At 39.4% G+C, this 22,977-nt stretch overlaps 1 protein-coding gene across 9 annotated transcripts in view; it reads left to right on the top strand.

Moving 5' to 3' along the window:
• cno (adherens junction formation factor afadin) overlaps window positions 1-22,977 on the top strand; it is a 142,750-nt gene that overhangs the window by 91,829 nt on the left and 27,944 nt on the right. Inside the window, exon 1 of one of the 9 annotated variants that reach the window (XM_043419789.1) lies at window positions 16,986-17,061. The exons of the other annotated variants lie outside the window; for them this stretch is intronic. Coding sequence (XP_043275724.1) covers window positions 17,004-17,061 — 58 coding nt within the window. The 5' untranslated portion in view covers window positions 16,986-17,003. Of the gene's footprint in view, window positions 1-16,985; window positions 17,062-22,977 lie in introns of those variants that run through there. 9 annotated transcript variants of the gene reach the window in all.

The raw sequence follows: 22,977 nt of genomic DNA on the forward strand, positions 1-22,977 counted from the left end.
CAATTAAAAGTCAACCCCGACGACTGAAGGATTCAATACTTGTCATTTTTTGTCAGAATTCTGCGGGAGTGTTCGTGATAAATAAATAATGGCAACTTGTACGCACGAATGAGCTCTTTATTCCGCAGTTATAAAAACTTCGGTTTATTAATTGGCTGCAAATATCGCTCACGTTTAAGTTGGTCTCCGGGAGTGGCGCATCGCAGCGGAGTCGAGCCGGTCACCCATCCGAGCACTGCTTTTTCAATTTATAATCTTTCCAGTAATCAGTGACGCTCTAGTTAGTTATTTAAAGTTGTCGTACCTCGAGGACTGGCCTCCTCGAACTCTTTGCTGCTGGTGTCCCGAGTGAGCGAGAACGAGAACGGGGTGGAATGGGAGAACCAGGTCCAGGGTGGTCTGGCCCGGAGACCTGGCCGATTTATTTATGAGCACAATCGATTTCTTTTGTTTGCCGGACGATGACACGATGGGAAGATCCATCAAGGAGGGTTACGTGTCGAGAGCGAAACTCATGAGAGAAAGAGCTAAAAAAGTGTAAAAAACGTGCGCTCGTCCCGCCGGCGATATTGTTTCTTGCACAAAAAGCGAATCCTCCTACGCCCCGTTTTACTGCTAACGTTTTTTCTATCATAAATTGCCTTGGAGCAAAAAAATGAGATTGTGTAGCTGACACCGACACAGATACGTGTATGGTAGTTTCGTTTCCATCGTTTTTTTGTTCATTTCTATTTTATTGCGTTTCATGTACGATAGTTCAAGTTGTCAATAGCTTCGAGGATCCTTTTCATTTCAATTTTTGTATTTTATTTACAAATTAAACATTATTTGTACCGATCCAAAATCGACGTCGAATATTGTGAATAATACCAAGAGATCCTGAAAGTCTGAGAAGAATTGATTTTCTTCCCTCTGCCACCACGGTGTAACAAATGACTTTACCTTTGATTTGATTTTTTTTGGATTTGAAGGCTTCTTAGAACAATTTCATAATGTTAAAAATTGCGAGTTACTAATAAAATATTTGGCCTCGAATTCACATAATAAATTTAAATGCTGCACGTAACTTAAGGGAACATTTTTTCAGTTGATTTGATTCTTAGAATGAGCATTGATTTTCAAAACGTTGTCAAGCGCGATTTTTCGGTTTTTCATTTCTCACGTTGTTCTATTTGATTTATTTTTTTTCACTTTACAAAATAATTACAGATTTGTATTTTTATGAATATAATGTTTTTTCATGACTTGTGAAAAATTTTCTGAATTGTCGCGTTGATATGATTTACAGTTGGTTTCCTAATTTTTTTGACATAACTTTATGTTTCGAATTTTTTTCATTCGTCATCCGATGTCCTCGTAACTTTTGCATTAATTTGACAACGTTTTGCTCCTTCGAACCAAAAGTTTTTCATTACCATAATTAAGCAGATTCATTTTATTTTATTTATTGTGTTTGAAGTGATTTTTTTATAATTGCGTTTACAAATAAAATTTAAAGAACGCAAAAGTTGTCGGTATACCAATTAAAACTTTTGTCGATGTTTTCCCCCCTCGCGCAGGCTTTTCAACTCCTCCCGATTGTTATTCGTTCATTTACAGAGATTTGTTGAGACCGAGAAAAAAATGTTCCGCGGCACGTACAATTTATCGAGGCAAGGAATAAATTTTCATAATAATTCAAGCGCGATCCCCAACAATGCTTTCGGAGGGAGAGGTTATCGTATTTGCATAAGTCTCTTGTTCGCACAGTTGTCCGCGCATCTTTCTCTCTCCACCGCACTCTCGCCCCGCATCCTCCTCAGTTTGTCTGGTAGAATCAAAGGTGCGGGCAATTGCGTAACGAGAGCTCTCCCCCCCTTCGTCACCCCTTGCCGCTGGTACAACGGATAGACGGTTAGACAGGCGCCCATCATTGACTTTCCTCTCGGACGACAACGACGACGAGCTATCGCAAAATGCAAATTGGTACGAATGCAATTTCATCGCACCGTAAGCGAGAAGCTTGTATAACATCCAATCTCCCATTGCAAAAGATAACCAGCGAACTTTGACGGCGGTGTCCCAGAACGTTTTTCGAGGGCATTCGAGTCCCTGAAAGGCTCGAATTCAAAATTTCATGCTTCGCATCAGAGTCGCATTCTTTTAGAACGGACATTCGTAAAAATGAACGACGAAGATGGGTGCGTGGCTCGAGAGACTCGGTTGAGTCTCGAGTACATTGGCAGCTTCGACATCTGCTGGCCCGAGGCTCGTCGACTTTCTCCAAATGACGCGATCTCCGCCGACGGAGGCAATTTCTTTGACGATTTTTGCCAATTTTTTCGTATTCTCTAATAAAATGGCTCACCGAGTCTTGTCGTTAATAACATTTATTCGTCAACACACCAAAAGGTGCGAAAACCTTTCATTTAATTGGGATCGCGTTTTACCGTTTCAGGCTCATTAAGGTGGACCGTGCCTCAAGACTTTCTTAAGAAAATCGTTCCCTGCATGAACTGCCTTAATGTAACTTGTATCAGGAATTGATTTCGCCATTGCGTTGAGATTCCCTGGAGTTGGCTGCCCATTGTGATATTTTTTTACAAATTTCTTTCACCATCCATTGTAGACTGATAAATCGAGGGATTTACGAATAGGAACACACCTTCCGGATCATTCTTTTTCACATACTTTTTATTTCATTCGTGCTTCCACATAATTGCGATGTGGTCCGAAGATATTTTATATCGCGCGCGCGTTTGCGCTTCCAGAAGCGAACTCTCCTCCTGTAATTAACAGAAACCCGGCACTCAATCATTCGGCGAGGATCGATCGAAAACCACTTCGAGTCCGTTTATGCTCGATCGACGAATCTACCTCTTTATACATCTCCTCCCGGAGGCTCGGCCTCTTGCCTGCATGAATTCGCGAATCAATCGAATATTCCCTTGTTTCCGTGAGCTCCGATACCCGCTCACTTCGTCTCTCTCTTCCTTCCTACTCAGAAATCGTTTTGCCTTTGGTATTCGTGTTCCACCGAGTTAAATTTTTATTATTTATTCTGTTACTCCAAATATCAGCGTGCGGCAGAAATCTTCGTGAATTGAAGCGAGGCTGAGGCAACATTCATTCTGGACAACGTTGTTCCTCGAGTTCACAGTTTTGTTGACGATTTAGAATAGAATTTTGAGTTATTGCAAAAACATCTTGAGGGCACGTTACGTTCATTAAACAGTCTCTATTACATTGTTATTTCTACTGGATCTTCTCTCTGCTATGGAGAAAGAGTTTGCAGGAGTTTTGGACGAGACTATTTGAAGCTCAGTTTGAAGCAGTCGTCGAGAATATTAAGAGATTCCGCAAAGTCTCGAGACAAGTACATTTGAAGCTATTATGTCTCGAGCACTCCTCGAGTTATGTTTATTCTTCGAACAAAGCGTTCCGCTGCGGCAGGGTTACAAATCCGTGGACGTTTTGGTGAAGTACGCGCATGCAGAGAACCAAACTTCGTTTGACTGTTCTCAACAAGCAGTGTGTTGCGTCCGATGGCAAAAGCTCCATGTCGATTTTCTATTTAAGAATATTCACCTGACGAATATTTCAATCACTGACTCGCGCCTTAATGATCGAATATGCAAATATTTTCTTTCATTATAAAACCTGAAGATTATTTTCTTACTTGAATTTTCCTCAAAATAAAGGAATTAATGAACCAAGCTGAAAAATTGATTGAATCGTTCCAACGCTACCGATTTACTTAGTGCCACCAAGACCGGAAATCGCAGTTGTTGTTAGGATCATAAAGTTCGTCTTCGTATTTTTGTCTCGAAGTCTTCTTTACTCCTGGTATCGTTATGGACCATAAGGATGGCAATAATGCTGTAAAAAAGTTCAATGCTGTAAACGTTGAATTTGCTGTCCCTGGATTGCCTTCTCAACACGAAACATTTACAAAATGGCGTAAAGAGAGTTTCACGAAAACAGGTCAATCGAACCTCATGAAAAATGCCGATTTAAACTCGCCCAAAGTTTGAGATTGAACTTCAAGCAAAATCGTTGAATCAATGAGAATTATAGAAGCACGGAAAGCCAAATCCTTTCGAACATATTAATCTCCAAAGGAAAACCTTTCTGCTGAGTAACAGTACAGTTTTTTGGTACAAAAAACAATAGGAATAAAAAAATATACGAACATTTTTTCGATACGAAAAAATGGAGCTAAAAATGAAAATTTTTGTTCAAGCACTTGCTGAACAATTTTTTTAAGCTCTTGACATGTGCTTAATTACTAAAATTTCAGCAAATGTCTCATTTCAATTTCTGAAATTTACAAAAACATAGCTACACGGAGAGACATAAACATGAAAAATTAGTAACGCAGTAACGATAGCGCGGTGACGAGCTGCAATTCGTGATATTATGGGGAAAAAATTGAATTTTTCTATACATTAAATAATATTCATCGTTCAATGTCCGGTCAAAAAGTGCCGTACTTTTGAAGATTATTTTAACATTTATTTCGAAATATTACGCGAGCGTCACGGTGAATTTTACTTCGCTGCACTGTAAAAATTTCCGTACGAATATTTATGCCAGGATATGCGGCGATAAAAGGGACGTGGCAGGAGCACGTTGTCGTCAAGCCTTTATCGAAGTGTGTAAATCACAGATTTAGTGTGCTATGAAATTCGTAAGCGAGTGATCGATGCCTACATTAAGGCAGAGACATTTAACCGCGATGCACCGTAAAACTGACTAAACGTTTTGTAAGTTTTAACATACGTACCGTGAATTTCACAATTAGCAATATTTACTATGATAAAACTTAAAATTCCGTAAAATATTAAAAATTTTCCAGTGCGTTACAGGAATGAATTTTTTTTCCCTTAACTTGTCCTCGCAGTCAAACACATCCGGTGAATTTTACAGTGTATTTCACCCCAAATATTATCTTTTAATTCTCCCCGTGTAGCCTGAGATGACAAAAAATCTACTAACAAAAAACGAACGTTTGTGCCAGTGACATCGGCAAGCCCTTGGGCACCGCTGTTGTACCTGTAAACATATATCCGTGATAAAAAAGATGAAAGAATTTCCATTTTTTCATTACGTCATTATTCGACGAAATACATAATTCAGATTAAATTTTTTATGTACGAGATTTTTTACGAGGCATCAAGAGTAATATATGCAATGCAAAATTCAATTGGATCGTTCTCTTTCAATCTGACGTTGATACAATTTACGTAAGGGCTTAAGGGAATGCTACAGTCCGTTGATACATTACTATTACCATGATTATCATCAATTTAGCGTTGTATGGTGACTCACGTAATGATAAATTCATGATCGCGTTAGCCATTTCATGTTCATTTCCAGGGCGTTTTACGATTTCCCTTTTCAATATTTCATATGCCTTTTTGTCCCCTTTCTTTTCCTGGTCTCACGTATCGTTAATAGTGCTGATTTTTTGTAATCGCGCTCTCAAAAAGTTTCCTGCTGTCGCTGTATCCTGCGTCGACTATATACACACTGTTTTTCCGTCCGTCTTTCGTCGTATTTTTACCTCTTTTTCATGATCCGTTCACGATTTTACGATCGGAGCATCTCGTTTTATAATACTTCGGTGGATATTAAAAAAATGTTGATACAAACGAGGGCGACGGATTGCCGCGACTTGACGCCGCTGTGCTGGACCGCGCAGCGAGATTTCGACAGAAAATGAACGAGAGACGAAGGGGCAGGGGGGAGGAGAGAAGATGAAGTAAAAAACGTACGATAATACGCCTTCTCACACCGGGCCCATTGTTCTCCACGTTCGCGCATCATTTCCATCCTCCGAGAGATAAGCCGAGGGAGTTCAAAGTTCAAATCCCCCACAAACAAGCTTTGCAAAGTATATAAACATATATTGATCCCTTAAACTGCGTACCGGATACGGCAATAAAAAAAGCTCGGATACTTTTTATTCGTTCCGAGAACAAAACTACGTGAATCATTCATTCACAGCTAGTCGCGCCAAGTTTGTCTGAGAACTTTGGCATCATTACGATACTAGCTTATAAGAAAACTTTTCACACTTTTTCTGGAGTATCTCGATTATCGTAGAGTCGAAGAAAAATTAAAACAACCTACGTCAATAAAAAGTTATCATTTTCGCAAGTGGTATCATAATTTGTCATAAATTCGATTGCGTTCGATTTTTTATAAAGGAATGCCTTTAAGAAAATTCATCCGGTAGCGAGTTAGTCGAAAGATAAATTTTTTCGACTAGCGCAGTCGGTCCAGGAAGTTTGGCAACGCCGCGACCTCGTAATCTGTACTGTCGGTGCAGCCATCATTGGCAGAATTTTTCACGCCCGTTCATCTCATAAACAGTGTTCAAACGTTTGGCATAATTAAAACATGGCAGAAATGTAGACAAAAACAAGTTTTTATTAGTTACATCAATACTTTCTCATCCGTTCTTCATATTTTATTGAAAGTCCCTGGTGTGAGTTGCGTCGATCGGAAAACGTTGTCTCCGGTTTCAAATAGCGCGCGCGGTTGCGACGTTGCCATCGTGAAAGTAACACGTGGGCTGACCTTCTAATAATTAGCATTTTTCGAGAAAAAAATCATTAATTGCGAACTTTCTGAGTATTGGATGGATTTTATGAAGCTGTAGACATACTCTTCAGACACTTTTCCATCACTTATGGAAGTTTAATATTTTATAAAGACGGGAAAATCACTGAAACTCGTAAGAGACCGTGTTCATTTGGAGAAACCGTTTTAATTTTTTTTCTCTCTTTTTTCTTTTATTATTCATTACTGTATTCAAATTTTTTAATCGAAATTTCTTTGTTGATTCGCTTACCAGATGAACTTCCATTTGAAGGATCTCGTCCCAAATGACGCTGAAGTTTGCAACGTTGGAGTCCAACTAAATGTTGTAAAACAACTCTCGAATAATTCCAGTAAATCTCCAATTTTGCTACTTGCTGAATTTGCAATTTGTCATTTTTCAACCTACAGCAATGATTCGTGAAATAAAAAATTGGTTAATTGCAGATGTTTATTCCGTTCATTTCATTGAACTCCAACGTTGCAAACTTTTTCTTTTAGATATTTTATAATTTTCGTTTTCATCTGTCGAATAATCGAGCAAGTTTTGCCTGAAAAATTTATACAAAATAATGGAAAAAAAGGCAGTTCAGTAGTAAATTTCCTCGTACCAAAGGCTGTTGACGAGAAGAAATAGTATTCCGTGAATCTTCACTATTCGCAATTGAATTTAGCGCGAAACGTGAATATTTTGATAAAGGGAGTGTGTTATTCCTCGGTTGAAACAGTACGTGTGTTACATAAACTAGGAAACTTTTCTCTCCGTAAAGCGTTCCCTCGTACCCGAGAGCGCATATAACATCGCACTTTATATCTATTTTGTTCCGCTCTTTGTCGACTCCACCCTTTGCAGGATATTATTCAACTCGAATCTGCGCGCTCAAGAGTGCAACCAAGGAGTGTGTGTGTTCGTTAAGTGATGGTGGGTTGTATCGTCGTCGCGAAGATCGTGTACACGTTCTTCCCAATTCGAACGTCGAAACTTTAGAAAATTATTTTTCCTCATTGTTTTTTATTTTTTTTTATTTTTATTACGATTATGATTACGATTATTTTTCGCGAACTCTTTATCGTCATTTTTTCCAATTTACTACATTCTTGAAATGTGTGATTTTTTAATTTATCTTTTCTTTGCGCGGTTCATGCAAATTGATCATCCATTTGAAGACGGTGCCAGAGTACACGCGAGCACACAAAACCCTCATAATATCATGTGATTCATCACAAATCATCCAATTGTGATCCGCCATCGATGCGACTGTCCGTTTGTTCTGAATCACTTTGTATACGTACGCGTACGAGCTCCTCAACCCTTGTAATTCATTCAGGGCCGAAGGTAGAGGCGACGCATTAAGAATTTTCCGAAATTATGTAACATCGTTACGTAAGGCTCTCCATTAGCTTTCTCGTCCCTTAAGGTAACTTCGGAGGACGAAATTGTCCGAGATTTCTCATGAGTTTCTTTTACAAAATTCGTATGTGTATATAAAATGATTTGAAAGTAGTATGTTATTAAACGAGATTTCATGTTGCATTTCATGTAATTTTTTTTGGAATAGTATTTATGAAATTGTACCTGGAAAAATTCCAGGTCGATCCAGTTGAACGAAAATTGTTTTTATTTGAGCTGGAGAAATTCCTGATCTGAATATTCTTGTATTCTTCATCAATCACGAATCAACCATACTTTTTATATTGAAAATTAAAGGACCATGAAATATTTCAGTGCGAATGAAAATTGTAACATCGTTTACAATAATTACAATGTCACTGAAACCGTTTTCAACGAGAAGTCACGTTTCCTGAGCTTGCAGCTTCGAGTAGATGGAAAATTCAGTGTGACTCGCGATTGAATAGAATTTGAAAAATGAGCTTTGCTTATTTGATTATATTTTGGGGCTTTCTAATCCAACATAATGAAAATTTTGTTAATTCGCATTCCGGAAATTCGAACAATTCATCTCGCTGGATCTGAAAATATTTTTCCGGGTGTGATAAAATCCCATATTTTTCGTATGCTCGGTGATGCACAATGAAATAATAACGTCGAACGTGATTTTCATGTGTCGAAATATCAAGCCCTGCGATGTGGCTTTTACATATATTCAAATTTCGTCGCGTCAATGCGATTATCCGAGTTTTCTGATTGATTTCACTGCGTAATTCGTCAACATACGCGTTATCCCACACAATCTATTGAGCTCTTTGCGTGATGAGACCGAACGGAAGCGTTTCCCTCCGACCAAAATCGAATGGTCGCGAGTCGAGGTGTGTGCACGAATCGATATTAACGTACGTGCAAACTACGTAAATATCGCGCACCTGTTTATGTTTGTGACTCAATATGTGACCTAAAAGTGATGGAGTAGCGACGAAATAAGGAAAATGTTGGTTGAACGTGAGCTACGACCTCGATTTAAAAGTCATGCACCATGCACTCTCGTTTCCCTAAAAATAGCGAGCCTCGCCGTTTCTCGTCGCAACTTCGCAGTGCGATTCACTTTTTCGTATCCTGTAATTGAGTTGTTCAAGTTTTTCTCTAGCAAAACGGAAGATAATTGTTCAAACATCGATCGAACTCAGGGTAAATTTTTCATCGAACCGTCCGCACGAGGATGGTAAAAATAGTGTAGTTTCAGACTTATCGTGTGTCAGAGGCGGACGAAATTTTTATCGTCATCGCTCACCCTTTCGACGTCTACAGAATTCTTTCTTCAAACGCTTTTTTTTCATTACCACGATCGCAGTTCTCTTTCTACCTCAGCGAAAAAAAACGTCGGGAATAATGAAAATTCTCGTGTGCATCGCACACACTTTGCACTCATCCCTCCGCCTTTCTTTTCTCACGGAAATGAGACTGCGCCGCGGTCGCACAGCATCCCTCTTCGCGGTGCTTCGAAAAGGGGGAGAGAGTGGGAGATTGCATACGCTTTGTCGAAAGGCCACCGGGAAGGGTGAATTTATGAGTTGCGTATGAGTTTTTCTACACGTGTGTGTGTGTGCGCGCGCGCGGGGAAAACCCTACCGAGAGGAAATTATTCATGCTGTGGGATATCTTTCATAAATGTCTTGGGAAGAGTGTCGAGTTTACTTTACGACGCAATAGTGCGCTGGAGAATTGATAGTTCGCTCCTTCTCTTAGGGTCTCGATAAAACATATTCGCGTCACATGAGAATCGTATCATCGAGTGCGATGCGACGATGAAAATTTGATTTGCGATGAACTGCGATTTTCGTTGCTTCGGAAAATATATTTTTATACGATTGTTTGTGTGGGTGGTTCGCGTGGGGGGTTGGGACGCTTATCCTCTCTTTTATTTTTCTGCTGCTTCGTATATGAAAAATAGCAATAAAAGTGCGAGCACAATGCAGTGACCGTGAGGTCACCCGGGGAGTTTCACGGTCAAACGAATTGGGGCGAGGGCGCGTTTGCGTTTTGTAGAGAAAAATTCAACTCGGTCCATTGGGCTGTGCATATCTCGGTACACACTTTGTTACGGTTCACCAGTTCTTCGTTCACAAACGCAGCAACGTTTGACCAAAAAGTCCTCGTTTCATCGACTCCCTTATTTCAGATTCCCCCCGCATCAGTAAATGCCGTATCAAAATTGAGTTCGTTTTGTCCGTTGATATAAAAAGGTTGAATTCGCATGAAATAACAAAAGTTTTGTCGTCTTTACAGTTTATTTATTTATTCATCAACGTACACTTTTAAAATGACCAAATATTTTGCCATACGAACAAAAATTCGTGCACGTGGGGTCACTTTGACCCCAGGTCATTTTTGACATCGAATATCTCGGTAACTGTGCGCTTTTCGGAATAAAAAAGGTTTAGTCACTTTTTCCAGTGAATTGATCCAACTTTATGGCTGCAAAGTCGGATTTCCAAAAAAATCTTTTTTCATTGTTCAAAATCGTGCTCAAAGTTGATAGTGCGCGTAAAAAGCACTTTTTCGGTTAAAAAAATTTTGGGGTCAACCTGACCCCAGATGCGCACTAAGGGTTAAGTGATTCCAGGCGTTTCTTACATAAATTGATCAACTCACAGCTGCATTACTCATCTTTGCTGAAGTAATATTTCCCACAAAGTATTTTCCTCGATCATTCCTCATTCGAAACATAAATAATCGTGAAAAAAGGCTCTCAACGATCCGACGACTCGTGGACAATTAAAGAAAATTACGACAAATTGATTTCATCAGCCATATTTAAGGTATTACTGGATGGACAGCTCGACCAAAAATTATATCTTATTGGAATTTTCATACTTCGTGATGCAACAAAAATCTGAAAAAATTCAACAACATTTGGAAAGCTATGAACAATTATCGATAATAATATTGCCCAAAAGTTAATGACAAATCGTTTAAACAATTAATTATTCAATAATTTTGCGGTGACCTATTGTTTTTTTTTTACGAATCAAATGTGTGTTTTTTTCCGAATGCTCATGAATTTTTTCAGAATTTTCATGGATTTTTGAAATTTCTTGAAAAAATTTTGAAAAAAATTTTTAAAAATTTGAAATTTGAATATGTTCTAGAAGACATATTTACCATCAGTTTTGAAAAGTCTCGAGGTTACTGGATCAAAAATGTACAAATAGAGCCATTTAAAAAATTTAAAAAAGGGAATTTCAAAAATCCACGAAAATTGTGAAAAAAATCATGAGCATTTAGAAAAATGCGCACATTCGATTCGTAAAAAAAGAAAACAAGGGTTTACTGTAAAATTGTTAAAAAATAATTTATTTAAACAATTTATTAATAACTTTTGGGCAATATTATTATTGATAATTGTAGTTCATAACTTTCCAAATGTTGCTAAATTTTTTCAGATTTTTAATGCCTCGCGGAGTACGGAAATGCCTTAAAAATGACGCCGTATCAAGTGAGTTGGAAAGAAAACAATAGAGAATCGATGCATATTTCCTGTACAACTCCAACTAGTTCAAACAATTCGGTACTCTAGAATAATTTTAAAGAAAATTTGACCGTTTCTCCGTCGATTATCATAACGCTGTATCCACACACGAAGGTACACAGTCTGACCACCATACACGAAATCGATTCTATTCGCTCGGTGTGTGTTCCACACGTCGCCCAAGGGAACAGCCTCAAGCTCCACGAAACTGTGTTGTGTGACCTGTATCTCGCATGTACATAATAACGCATACGTGTACGTGTGTGCCCGTTGATTTTCTTCGTAGGAGAAACGTACAAACCGATGTTGAAACGTTGTATATACGGTTGGGTTATGGCATGACCTCGTTGTTGACCTGTACTACCCCCTGGCTCCTCTCGCATAAATGCTTTTGCCAGGCACAACCGATTCGCTCATGGCGTGTGGTGTTTCGTGCAGATTGGATATATCCCTTGGTGCGCTTCGCTTCATCTTCGCTCCTCCTTCACTTTTCAAGGTCAATCCACCGGTACGCCGTGACGAGATTTTTTCCTCTCGGGCCTACACCTTCTCCTTCGTCTCTCAATTCGTCGGAGGCCGTAGAAAAATTGGTATGCTCGGAGGAGCGTTTTATTTGAAGCTTTAAACGTTCGTTGGAATGCTTCAATTTTTCATGAACGACTTTTCTTCTCGTTTCATATATAAAATTGACGTTGAACCACTCGATTGATCGACTTTGTGTGAGTCAGAATAGGATGAAATATATCTTTCGTGCTCTTTCGACTCGCACGAAGCGATGAGGCAGAGGCCGACCCGTCGCCAAAAGCTACCAACTCGGAGATCCATCCTGTTCGAATCAAACGGAGCATGCTTTTCGGTTCCGTTTATCCGTGTACTCGCGTCACGGCTTTTTGCTTCGGCCATCACGTAGCGCAGCACGTCGAACCGCTTCTCGCATACGAATTGGCCTCCGGATGAGCATAAATCGCTGGAACCAGAGCAGCTTCATTACTCGGACCGAATATGGCTAGGATCCGACCTACCAGACTGCTATCCATGCCTGCTGGACCATGAAAATGTCATTGTACAGTCGTTTGAAAGTATGCTGGCGTTTCCAATCGTTTATACAGAATGAAACAATATTTTAACGAGAATAAGTGATTTCACATTATTAAATAGACTCTTCAGCTTATGGGATAAGAAGAAAAATTATTTCGTTCGAATGAATTTTAAATTGAACCCGACAAATGCTTTTTTTTTTTAGTATGACGCTCCGCATTCGTAAACGGTTAATAGTCCACTGTCTTGTTCAAACGATCATGAAAAATCTTGCGGAAATAAAGCAACGGTGGATGAGGGAGAGACGTGGATGGGTGGAGGACTAGTTTGTTGTGGCAAGCTATGAAATTACGATATTGCTGGACCCCTCATTCCAGTTAGTGCGAAAAAATTGGATAATATGAATTTTCTAGGCACTCCCACTTCACGTCTTGCACATGTCACCGTTTTTAACCTTTTAAGGAGCGGGATTTTTACGTTGAAATCGACCTTATTTTAACATAAATTTCGTGCACAATATCGATGCATTTTTCAAGTGGAGTGCTCGACGAAACTAGTGGTCGATTCCCCATCAAGGTTAATTGTACGGAACCTCTTTTTTTTGGTTGTACGAAGTCGCACGTAAGTAGATCGGATCCGTGGATTTTTTGGGCATTTGCCAAGTATTCGGTTCAGAGAGCCTTTGAGAAGAGGCTTGTAACGTCCCTGGAGTCAAGGTGGGAAGACTCGAGCAGAAAATGTTGGACGAGTGTGACGAAAAAGGTTTGAAAATAGTACTTTTCCCCTCTTTTTTTATTCATCGTATGGGAACGTAAGGGCGAGTCTATAAAGCGAACTCTCGTCAACGTGCAAATTTCAGAGCAGCGGATTTTCCTGCAGACGATAACGCCATCTTCTGCCCAACTGAATGACAACTCGTTGTTGAGGGTGTTGCTGATTTTTACCAAAGGGTGGCACAAGTTTTATAAAAAACTCGACAGAGAGCGCTGGCCATGAGACTTACCGCCCGCAGTTTCGTTACAGCTCGCGACTCTTCCTCACCGAGGGTTGGAAAGACAAAATCCGCTAGAATTTTTCCCGCCTCGCCCTCCACAGGACTTGACCAACGGTCAATTCCTCATTCGAAACTATGTTTCTCTTTTTCAAAAGTTGTTCAATTAAGAACTCGGCATTTCAGCCAACACGGGTTTCACTTTTTACTTTTGACGAATGCAACCACCAAGAGTTTGTTTCACGTTTGTTCAAAAGTTAAATTGACTGAGTTACGCTACTCAAATGAAGGCTGAATTTCCAGCATACATTTGCACAAAGTTTAATACACCGTTTGAGTTATTTCAAGAGTGATTTGTATTACGGCACGGCCAATTCACTCGGCAAAATATCATAAATTTGCAAAATTATCAAACCGTGCACCGAAGGCTTCCACCGAATATCGTGCGCTAAATGTTATATGATTCGCTCGCTGCGATCCTCTACGAATTATGGCGCTGAAGTTTCCAACGTTGGAGTCCAACGAAGTGAACGAAGAAGAAACTTTGTAATTCAACGATTTTGTTCATTCCCTTATTTGCAATTCGTAGTTTTTCAACCTCCACAAATGATTCGTGAATTAAAAAATTGGCAAATTACAAGTGTTTTTTTCTTTCTTTTCGTCGGACTCCAATGTTGAAAATTTCAGCGTTATTACGAATTCTTCGTGTGATGGATTTTTTCACGGTAGCCTCGTGGCCTGTAAAATTTCTACTGGACATGGGGCCGTGGTTTTCATAGTGTGCCAAGGTTAAAAAATTTTAACAGCGACATAGCAGACCGCTTGGGGAACTAAATAAGCTGTGCTTGGATCGTTCGACAAAGATTTAGTATTAATATGAAAATCTCAATGAAAATATCACGTCGCAGATAAATTATTTTTGAAATTTCCCCAGTTTACTAAACGTGCAGTAACACAAATGAACTTTCAGCTCGTTCAATTAGTGTATGAACCTTCAAAGTATGTTTCGCCAAAATTCAACATTCATTTGGCTCTAATGCGAAGCAGTCTCGTTTCCTCAAAATCTACAAAAAAACAACCCCAGATTCCCGAGGATTATCGCACTTTGAAAAACAAGATTTCAATTTTCAAAAATTTTTCATACCGCGAAAATGTGGAGTAGTTTTACACCGGATTAACCCGAGATATCAGACTTAAAAAATTCTATCACAGAGTTGAAATACCAATAAATAAATTCTCCAAATTTCAAAACCCCAAAAAATCCGGGTGCCACGCGGGCTCACCCCCTTAAGCGCACTTCTGTTTAATTCGATTATTTCGAACAGAAATAGAATCGAGGAAGCTTAACGAGTACTTAACGGTGTGCATAGTTTATCGGGCATTTTTCCAGACGATAAATCCCATCTGCAGTGTAGTATATAAGATTTGTTAAAAACGATGATTTTTCAACTTGGTCAATCGATGGGTCGAAGTAGAAAAAAAGTTAATCGAGGGTGAAAACGTACGAAAAGAAGCTTTTTTGATAAACAAAACCAGCGTGTTGTGCACCGCGATACACGACTCAATAAATATTCGGATTTAGCGCACTAAAAATAAGAATTGCCAAGTGTACAATAGAAAATGCCACCTCGTTATAGGTCCGTTATTATAAGAGTAAAAAAATATGATTTTCGGTATTTTAATGAAGAGTAACCGGCGTGAAATTTCAAAGCGGTGTAACTTGGCGGCGGAGCGTGAAGCGTTTTAATTTTCGAGTGGTTTGTCGAAGGTGAAAAGAGCCGAGCCGTTCATCCGTCACATTTATATATAATGTGCAAGTATAGGCAGTGATTTCACGGTAGAGGAGAAGCGAGGGTGTTGGGAATGGTGCTCTAACCCAAGTTCAATGGGACTTGATGGTCGATAAAATCGAAAAAATGTCTTTTGTGTCGTAACTTACCCGTTAGCCCCGCGACACACAATATATTCCCGTATGCTTTCGAACTGATAAATTTTCCCGCATTTTTTCCGTCGTTTACCTCCGCGTAATTTAGCAGTGAAAAATAACACAGTCAGGACGAAAATAGTGGTCGCGCGATCCAAATCTTGCCACGGCATAACGATGTAGACATGAATAATCCAACTGACAAACCATTTTTTCGCAACGTTATTCCAGCTTTATCACGCAATTGGAGAAAAAACGTTGATCGATTGAACGATCAGTTTTTCTGGAGCGTCTCGTTACAAGAATCCCTCCCTTCCAATTTTCGCATGCAAACATTTCTTTCGATACACGTCACCACATCCGCGCCGGCATCTTTATTTCTCATGGTGTTGCCGCAATGAAAAGACCGTTTTCCATTAGACTGCGCGACCTTTTCGTACGATACGTCACAAATACCAATTTATTTTAAATGTCAACCACTCGCGTGTCGTCTTATCGCCGGTACACATGATCTCAAAAGATTATCTCGAATCGTTCGCCATCGACGGTCCCTTTGCTTCGGAAATTTTTGCTCGATTATCACATCCCCCGTGGCGGTGATGCGTTCCCGCACTTATTCCATAAAACAGTCACCACAGGACACGGCTGTTTGTTATTATTTCTCCCCTATTCTTTCCTACAGACCGAAACGATACATTTAATCGAGCAGCAGCGAACGTTCGGCGTCTGCGCCAGTTTCACGTGCCTCGTAGGGGTGGCTCTGTGCCTGTAGTTTGTGACGACGCTTTAACGGGACCAGTTTGCAGTTTTGTTCAAGAAGTCGCGCCCGATGGACGATCGTTCACGTGCCGCATCGTCGTTTCAAATCTTCTAGCATTTTAATTGGTCTTTGTACATTTGAGGGAAATTATATCGTTAGAAAATTTGTGATCAATGGATTATTGAATAGAGCTCAATGTGATAAATCTTGGTGATAGAAACAATGTGTAGTTCAAGAGTGCTCGAAGCAATGTTTCAAAACACTTTTCCGATGTTTTCTTTACATTTTTGAGGGACAGTGTGTTTAAACAGTTGAATTCAACGCATCGACGGGGATTCGGTCAACCGCAGTCAAACCCTTTAGCATCGACAACGATGAACGGGGGATCCACGAATGTTTTGATGTCTTCGAACATTAATATCGATGCCAGTAAAAATATTTCCGAAGTCAAATTAACGGTTTCAAATGCAGCGCGAAAAATCCTCTGGTTCTTTTGAAATTTGCTGTCTTCCGAAACCCCAAGTGGGTGAAAGAACAGAGTGAAATAGCCCGAGGGGGGCTCACCCGTTGGCGGCACACGTTCAAATGAATTAATTAACCTAATGAGTGGGCAGTCTCGAAGGAGCGACCTGTTTATCTTGTTTCGTACACTTCCATCCTGCATGCTCTCGGTTACGATCGATTAATCAAGTGCAAGAGCTTTAAGGAATTGCAAAATTTATCCCCCCTCCCCGCCCCTTTTCAATTATCGGCGGGAGTGCGATATAAAATCCGTGAATCATGATCGGTCTGTGGTCGTTCAAGCCGCGAAGAAATGGCAAAGTTGAAATTTTGTTGGGTGAGTGTTCGCCCTGCTGGGCGAAAATGACAAATTTTACGGATTAACACTTTTTTCACGTTTTTTTGTCTTCGCCAGCTCAGCTGTGAATCTTTCATTAATGAACAGTTCCTTCCAAAGAGTGTGAGATACAGCGGGGGGAAAGAATTAAAGCACATAATGCGTCACGCGGTTGTCGCGAAATGGGTCATGCGAAAGGTTTCGCATAAATATCCAAGTGTCAGTGGAATGAGAGACAAGCGTCACAATATTAATAAGTTAAGGTGAAATAATTAGTCGTTTCCCCATTAGAGGGATGCAATTTTCATAACTCACTTCCGAATTAACGGGATTATTTCGCGGCAGTCCTTTTTATCAGGTGCATTTCCATCGAAAAATGAATTCAAGATTATCGATCAGATGAAGAATCCATTAAGCAATTTTGCCTTTGTTGACATCGTGACTCGGTCCTATTTCGACCTGATTGATATCGTGAGATCTGTCATATCATGAGTGGATCGAATGACATCAATATTTGATTATTTGTATGGCATGTTACATCGGAGTGTCCTGCATAAAAATAGAATTTGGGGACAATCGACTCGATGACAATTGAGCGAAGGATACGCTAAATAAAAACAGTTTGTAAGCATATGATCAAAACCACGAATTCATTTTGCCAATAAAGCGATTAGCGTTTTAATGGTCAATCAATTACAAAGTAATTGATTTTTTTGCGAATAATTCCTTTGAAAATAGAAACACAAAGCTTTGGTTGCTCTTACCATTAGAAGTAGGGTGACGAGTGCTTTCGCACTCGACTACGCGCGTGAGCGTTCCATGTCCTTCTGGTAGCATGCACCGGGTGCACGCTTGCGGTAAAAGCCCCGAAGTATATTATGCGCAATAAAGCAGTATTGTGTCATACTTGATGTGAAAAATGAGACTGGTCGGAGAAAGTTCTACGAGCAGTGGAAAATGTGTAGAAAATTAACGAAGGAATTCGTGGATTTTATTTTAAAAAACTGATGAATGGGTTCGAGGAGTTTCAAGGGGAAATGAATGGGCGTGAAGGATTTATAACTCGATTTCATTGCGTACTCAAGAAATTTCAGGCGCAAGTCAGTCGCGGAAAACTCACGTCAACTCGATTCCATCGATTCGATTTCGTTCATGTGAATAGAGTCGAAACTGCCAAGTTATTACTCCTGACGAGTCGCAGGTTTTTTACTTGGAAAAAGGCACTGGCGATTAACGCGTTATGCTCGCGATGGCGACTGATTGTAGCACGCAAAAGGAGAGGGAAAGGAGCAGTACTCGGAGCAACGAAAAGAAGCTGAAGCAAAGTCGGGAGCTCTAGTGTAGTTTTAGTCGTAGGTCGTATAGGCAACGAAGGAGTCGAAGAACTGGGACTGCAGTAGCAACAGCATGCACCAGCAGGTGCAATGACTCGAGAGGCGGTGACCTCGACGCGCTCGAGTACGTTCCTCTTTGCTTGAAAGAGAAGAAGAGCTATCCCGAACCGAGAAAGAGAGAGAGAGAGAGAGAGTCTGAAGATGGAAAGAGAAAACTCTCGACGGTTCGACAAAAAACAAAGCTTTTTTGCAATCCTTTATTGATTTTTTCGTTTGAATTTCTTGAAATTCTGTGTTCTGTACGTAGACACGAGTCCTAAGCCTTGAGGATGATTTTCGAAAGTGTCAATTAATGGATTTTCGTTTCAAGGCCCCTCGTGTTCCTCGCTGGTCCATTTTTGCCTACGTATTTTTCTGCAGCCGAGCAGAGCCAACGTTCACAAGCATTTTTCATTGGAACTCTCAGAGTCTATTGAATGATAAAAACACGTTGTGAATCGTGCTCGAGGAAAGTTGACAGAAACGAGTTTGCAGTCTGGGTTTTAAGTGTACACACACTTTACGGACTAACACGCGTGCATGCACTTGTATGCACTTGTATGCACTTGTTGATTTATGCGGGAACAGAAGAACGATGGTGTGTGGCTTACACATGTAGCAAGTGTAACGGACGCAAAATATCCCCATGCAAATGAACGTCGTTCATTAGTCAAAGAGCTCTTCGACTGATTGTATGTCTCCATGCATAGATTTTACATGGATTAATTAAACGTACACAAATATGAACAATTTTTTTCACTGAAACAAGATTTTTTAATTTTAAGCTACTTCACGCACGAAACGATTTTCTCAAAAAAGTCTTTACACAGAGTTTCAATGAGTAGTCGACTCACACGCATATCAAATTTTAAAGGGTTCGTCTCAGCCGTAACTGAGATAAACGTGCTTAAATATGAAGAAAAATACACAGGGTTTTAGGAACTAAGCGTAAAAAATCGTTTATCTTTAGAAGTTTATTAAAAAGCACACAATAACAATGAAGTATATAATGAAGGCCTGGGAAAATATTCGAGACGATTGTCTTGCTAGTGATAAAGATATATTATGTTAAAGATTGAACGAAATTGGTAATGAGTACTCGTATCTGTAATCTTATATTTGCTTATTTTGCCATTTTGTTTCTTCTTGGCTTGGGCCATTCTTGTCATAACCTACTGTCTTTTTATTAATACTTTTTTCTTGATCCATTTCCTTTCGTGTTTTCCCTTTGTGCTCTCTAAAGCAATTTTCTACATGAAAACTAGAGTATTTTTGCCAGGGACGAATGAAATTTCGGGTTCAGTCAGTGATGGATATCCGATTAATAAATGGCTTGTAATTTCATTCGTTGAAAGATAAGGTGAATTAACAATTTCGAATAAAAAACTCTGACATTAATTAAAAGTGATTATATCTTTAATTAGGAAGTAAAAATCGATCCAATTTAGACACCCATAAAATACGACCCTTCGAGCATGACCTTAAGATCTAATTCGATTAAAATTCAAAGTCGACCAGCTGCAGGGAGAAGCAGTCGCTATTCTGCGACCATTTGAATTAAGTTTTTGGTGCTCGCGAGTACCGAGTGCGTGATGTTTCGCACTTTTGTTGCATGTCACTATTTCTTGTCGTTTATATCACTCGTGATGATCGATAATGGAACGGCCACTTTCTCGTTAGCTCTGTGCAATTTTATGTATTAGAACGTTGTTATCTAGCAGGAAATTTCCGCACGTGTTTTCTAATGAAAGATATCCATCAGCATTCTCCATACATTTGCCCAATTGACCACACAATCTCCAAGTTTCCGAGTCTCATTATCTCATATAAAAGTTCGCCATATTGCACTACTTTATTGGAATTCTGCGTCCGTTCAAATGTTTATTAAACAATATCAACGAAAGTATGAAGTTAGATGTTAAATGAAGCGATGGAGATCCTTGGGCGCCTGCCATAAACATCAAAGATGAAGTTTCCGACAGTAATTAACGCTTATGATTGAAAGAAAGTACTGTCTATGCCTCGTTAATGAACGTCTCGCGATGTTCCTTTCGGAATCACAAGACGCTTGGACTGTTCTTTGTGATTCTCAGATCATGAGAGAGTCCATTGACATTCGAAATTATTCAAAGATTTTACAACAAAGGAGCATGGTGTCGCCCTTTTAAGGACTCAACTTATTCGATAACAAATTTTCGCGAAATTTCACCCCAGCCTCTCCGAGGACCGAATTATTTCTCTGCTCTACTATTTCATTTCATTTGAAATTCCTCTGAGGGAACGCCCTTTTTTATTTTAGGCGAGAATTAAATTTTTTTAAGTGAATCGCCAATTCGTTGATCAAAACTATCATCTGCGATGGGTCTTCATCAGCAGTAATAATATGATGATGCAAATTTGAATCGTTTTTTTTTTTTTTTTTTTTATAGCAATAACAATAATAATAATCATTATTATTCCTCTCGTTACGTACATTATTTCTTTCTCTTTGATTGAGTTCATCGATGGGTCACTCATTATTGATTTAGATATTATTGTCGAGCTTATTCAATTAAGATTTCCATCCATTGAGCTTTGATCATATCGAATGAGTGGACAGTTTTCTGTGGATAATGCAACAGTGCATTCCGTGCAAATGTCAAGCCGCACATCGTCAATACGAGCGCAGGTGGTGGAGCGAGAAATGTTTTATCCGGAACGAGGACTTTGCTTTAATGTGCAACTCTCACGAAGTAAAATCAGCGAACTTACGTCGCTCGCTATATTTGCTCATCAGTCGCGTAGGATTATACTTCCGGGGTGGGTATTTAAAAGTTCGAGCATTCAATAGACACATCAGAAAATAGCGGATCACTTTGGAAAGGCAATAAGTTCTCGATTCTCTTCTTGCACCAGGGACAAAACGTTTCGATATTCATTCTCATATTCATCGGTCTCTATAATCAGGGAAAATTGTGTTTCATTAGTGCACTGAAATAGGGTATTTTACGGCATGTAAGAAAAAATATAAAAAAGCACGTTTATAGTATAGATTTCATTAAAAGTAAACTAGAAACGTCAATGTTTATTCACAAAAATGCAATGTAAATTTTATAACTCAATTCTAAAAATCGTCTTTTTCATCTGCTTTTCAAATGTCTAAAACGCCATCCGCCATATTGGATTCCAACGTTACGTCACTCCGGTGGTAAACGATCTATAAATTTTTATCGTGCGATTTGTGTTATTTTGAAATTTCACAAGTTATTATCGCGTTTGTGGCCCGGACTTTATCATTTATTTTATTAAAATCACATGATCGAAGGCGGTTTTGTGAAAGCAGAAAGTGCAAATTTACCAATGATAAATACGTTGATGGTGGCGATGAATCCACAAGTTTTGTGGCGTTTTTTGCTTCGTCTTTCCCAAGTCGTATTGTTCACTAACCGAGTGACGTCATAAACCAAAACAGCACGGCGGCTAGCGTTTCCGCGCGAAAATTCAAAATCATAAATGAAATATAGTTTTCAAGACACTTTTAGGTCTGATGAAACAAAAATAATAATTCTACCGGTTCCTTACGATCTCAGGATCGATTTAAAACCGTTTTCAAAAAAAGGTGATGTAATACCAAATCCCAAAAGGACATGGAATCGTTCTTAATATCGGGCCAGAAAGACATTCGTTAATGTGGCATTAATAGTCCAATTTCTTCTCTGATTATTTAGATTTGTCAAGGTCAGTGAAGTCTTGGAGCGTGATGCAAAACTACTTTCTCTTGAAAGGACTATTCTTTTTTGTTTCCGCGAGGTTTTTCTTTCTCGGTAAGAGTAAACCATCCAAAGTATACGCTCGCCCGTGCGGTTCCGTAAAAATGACACAATTCCCGGTTTTCCTATTTCACGGTAACTGCCCTTGCACTCGTACATACACCCACCCACATTTTCTCTTGCGTATGTGTTCATATACACGCGATGAAAAATCGTGAAGTTTATCGCATGCTCCAAGTGCCACACGAGACTCATACACCTTTGCACGCTCCGACCGTTGAAGTCTTTTTCTTCTCCGTTTACATGCTAAGCTATACGTGCGATCGTGCTCTTGGATTTCTTTCCTTTCTCCCTGTTCCTTGCACTCTTCCGTTTCGACGATAATTCATCCCGCAGCTGCCCGCCCATCCAATGCTTTTTAATCATCCCTTTGATCACGAGTTCCACAGTAATTCCAGCATTTTCGAACATAAACAACGAATGCACAGACTGAAACGATTTTTCCATATGGAAGAAAACCAAGTTTTGATTCTTGGAACAACAATCGATCATTGCTTATCGTCGAATTGCGAATATTCAGCATTTCTTCCATTCTGACCGATCCAACACTGACAGCGGGCAGGAAAATTAAAGTAGTTCGGCCGTTTCATGCGACTAGTCAAGTGTGCAACTATACCTTGTGTTGATTAAATTAAAGTCTAAATTATTAATAAAATTAATTAACACTTACATTGAGAATATTTTCATCACCGGAATGTGTAATAAAACGCTTTTAAAATATCATAAAAGATAAA

Source organism: Venturia canescens, chromosome 5, assembly GCF_019457755.1.
Source record: "Venturia canescens isolate UGA chromosome 5, ASM1945775v1, whole genome shotgun sequence".
NCBI lineage: Eukaryota > Metazoa > Arthropoda > Insecta > Hymenoptera > Ichneumonidae > Venturia > Venturia canescens.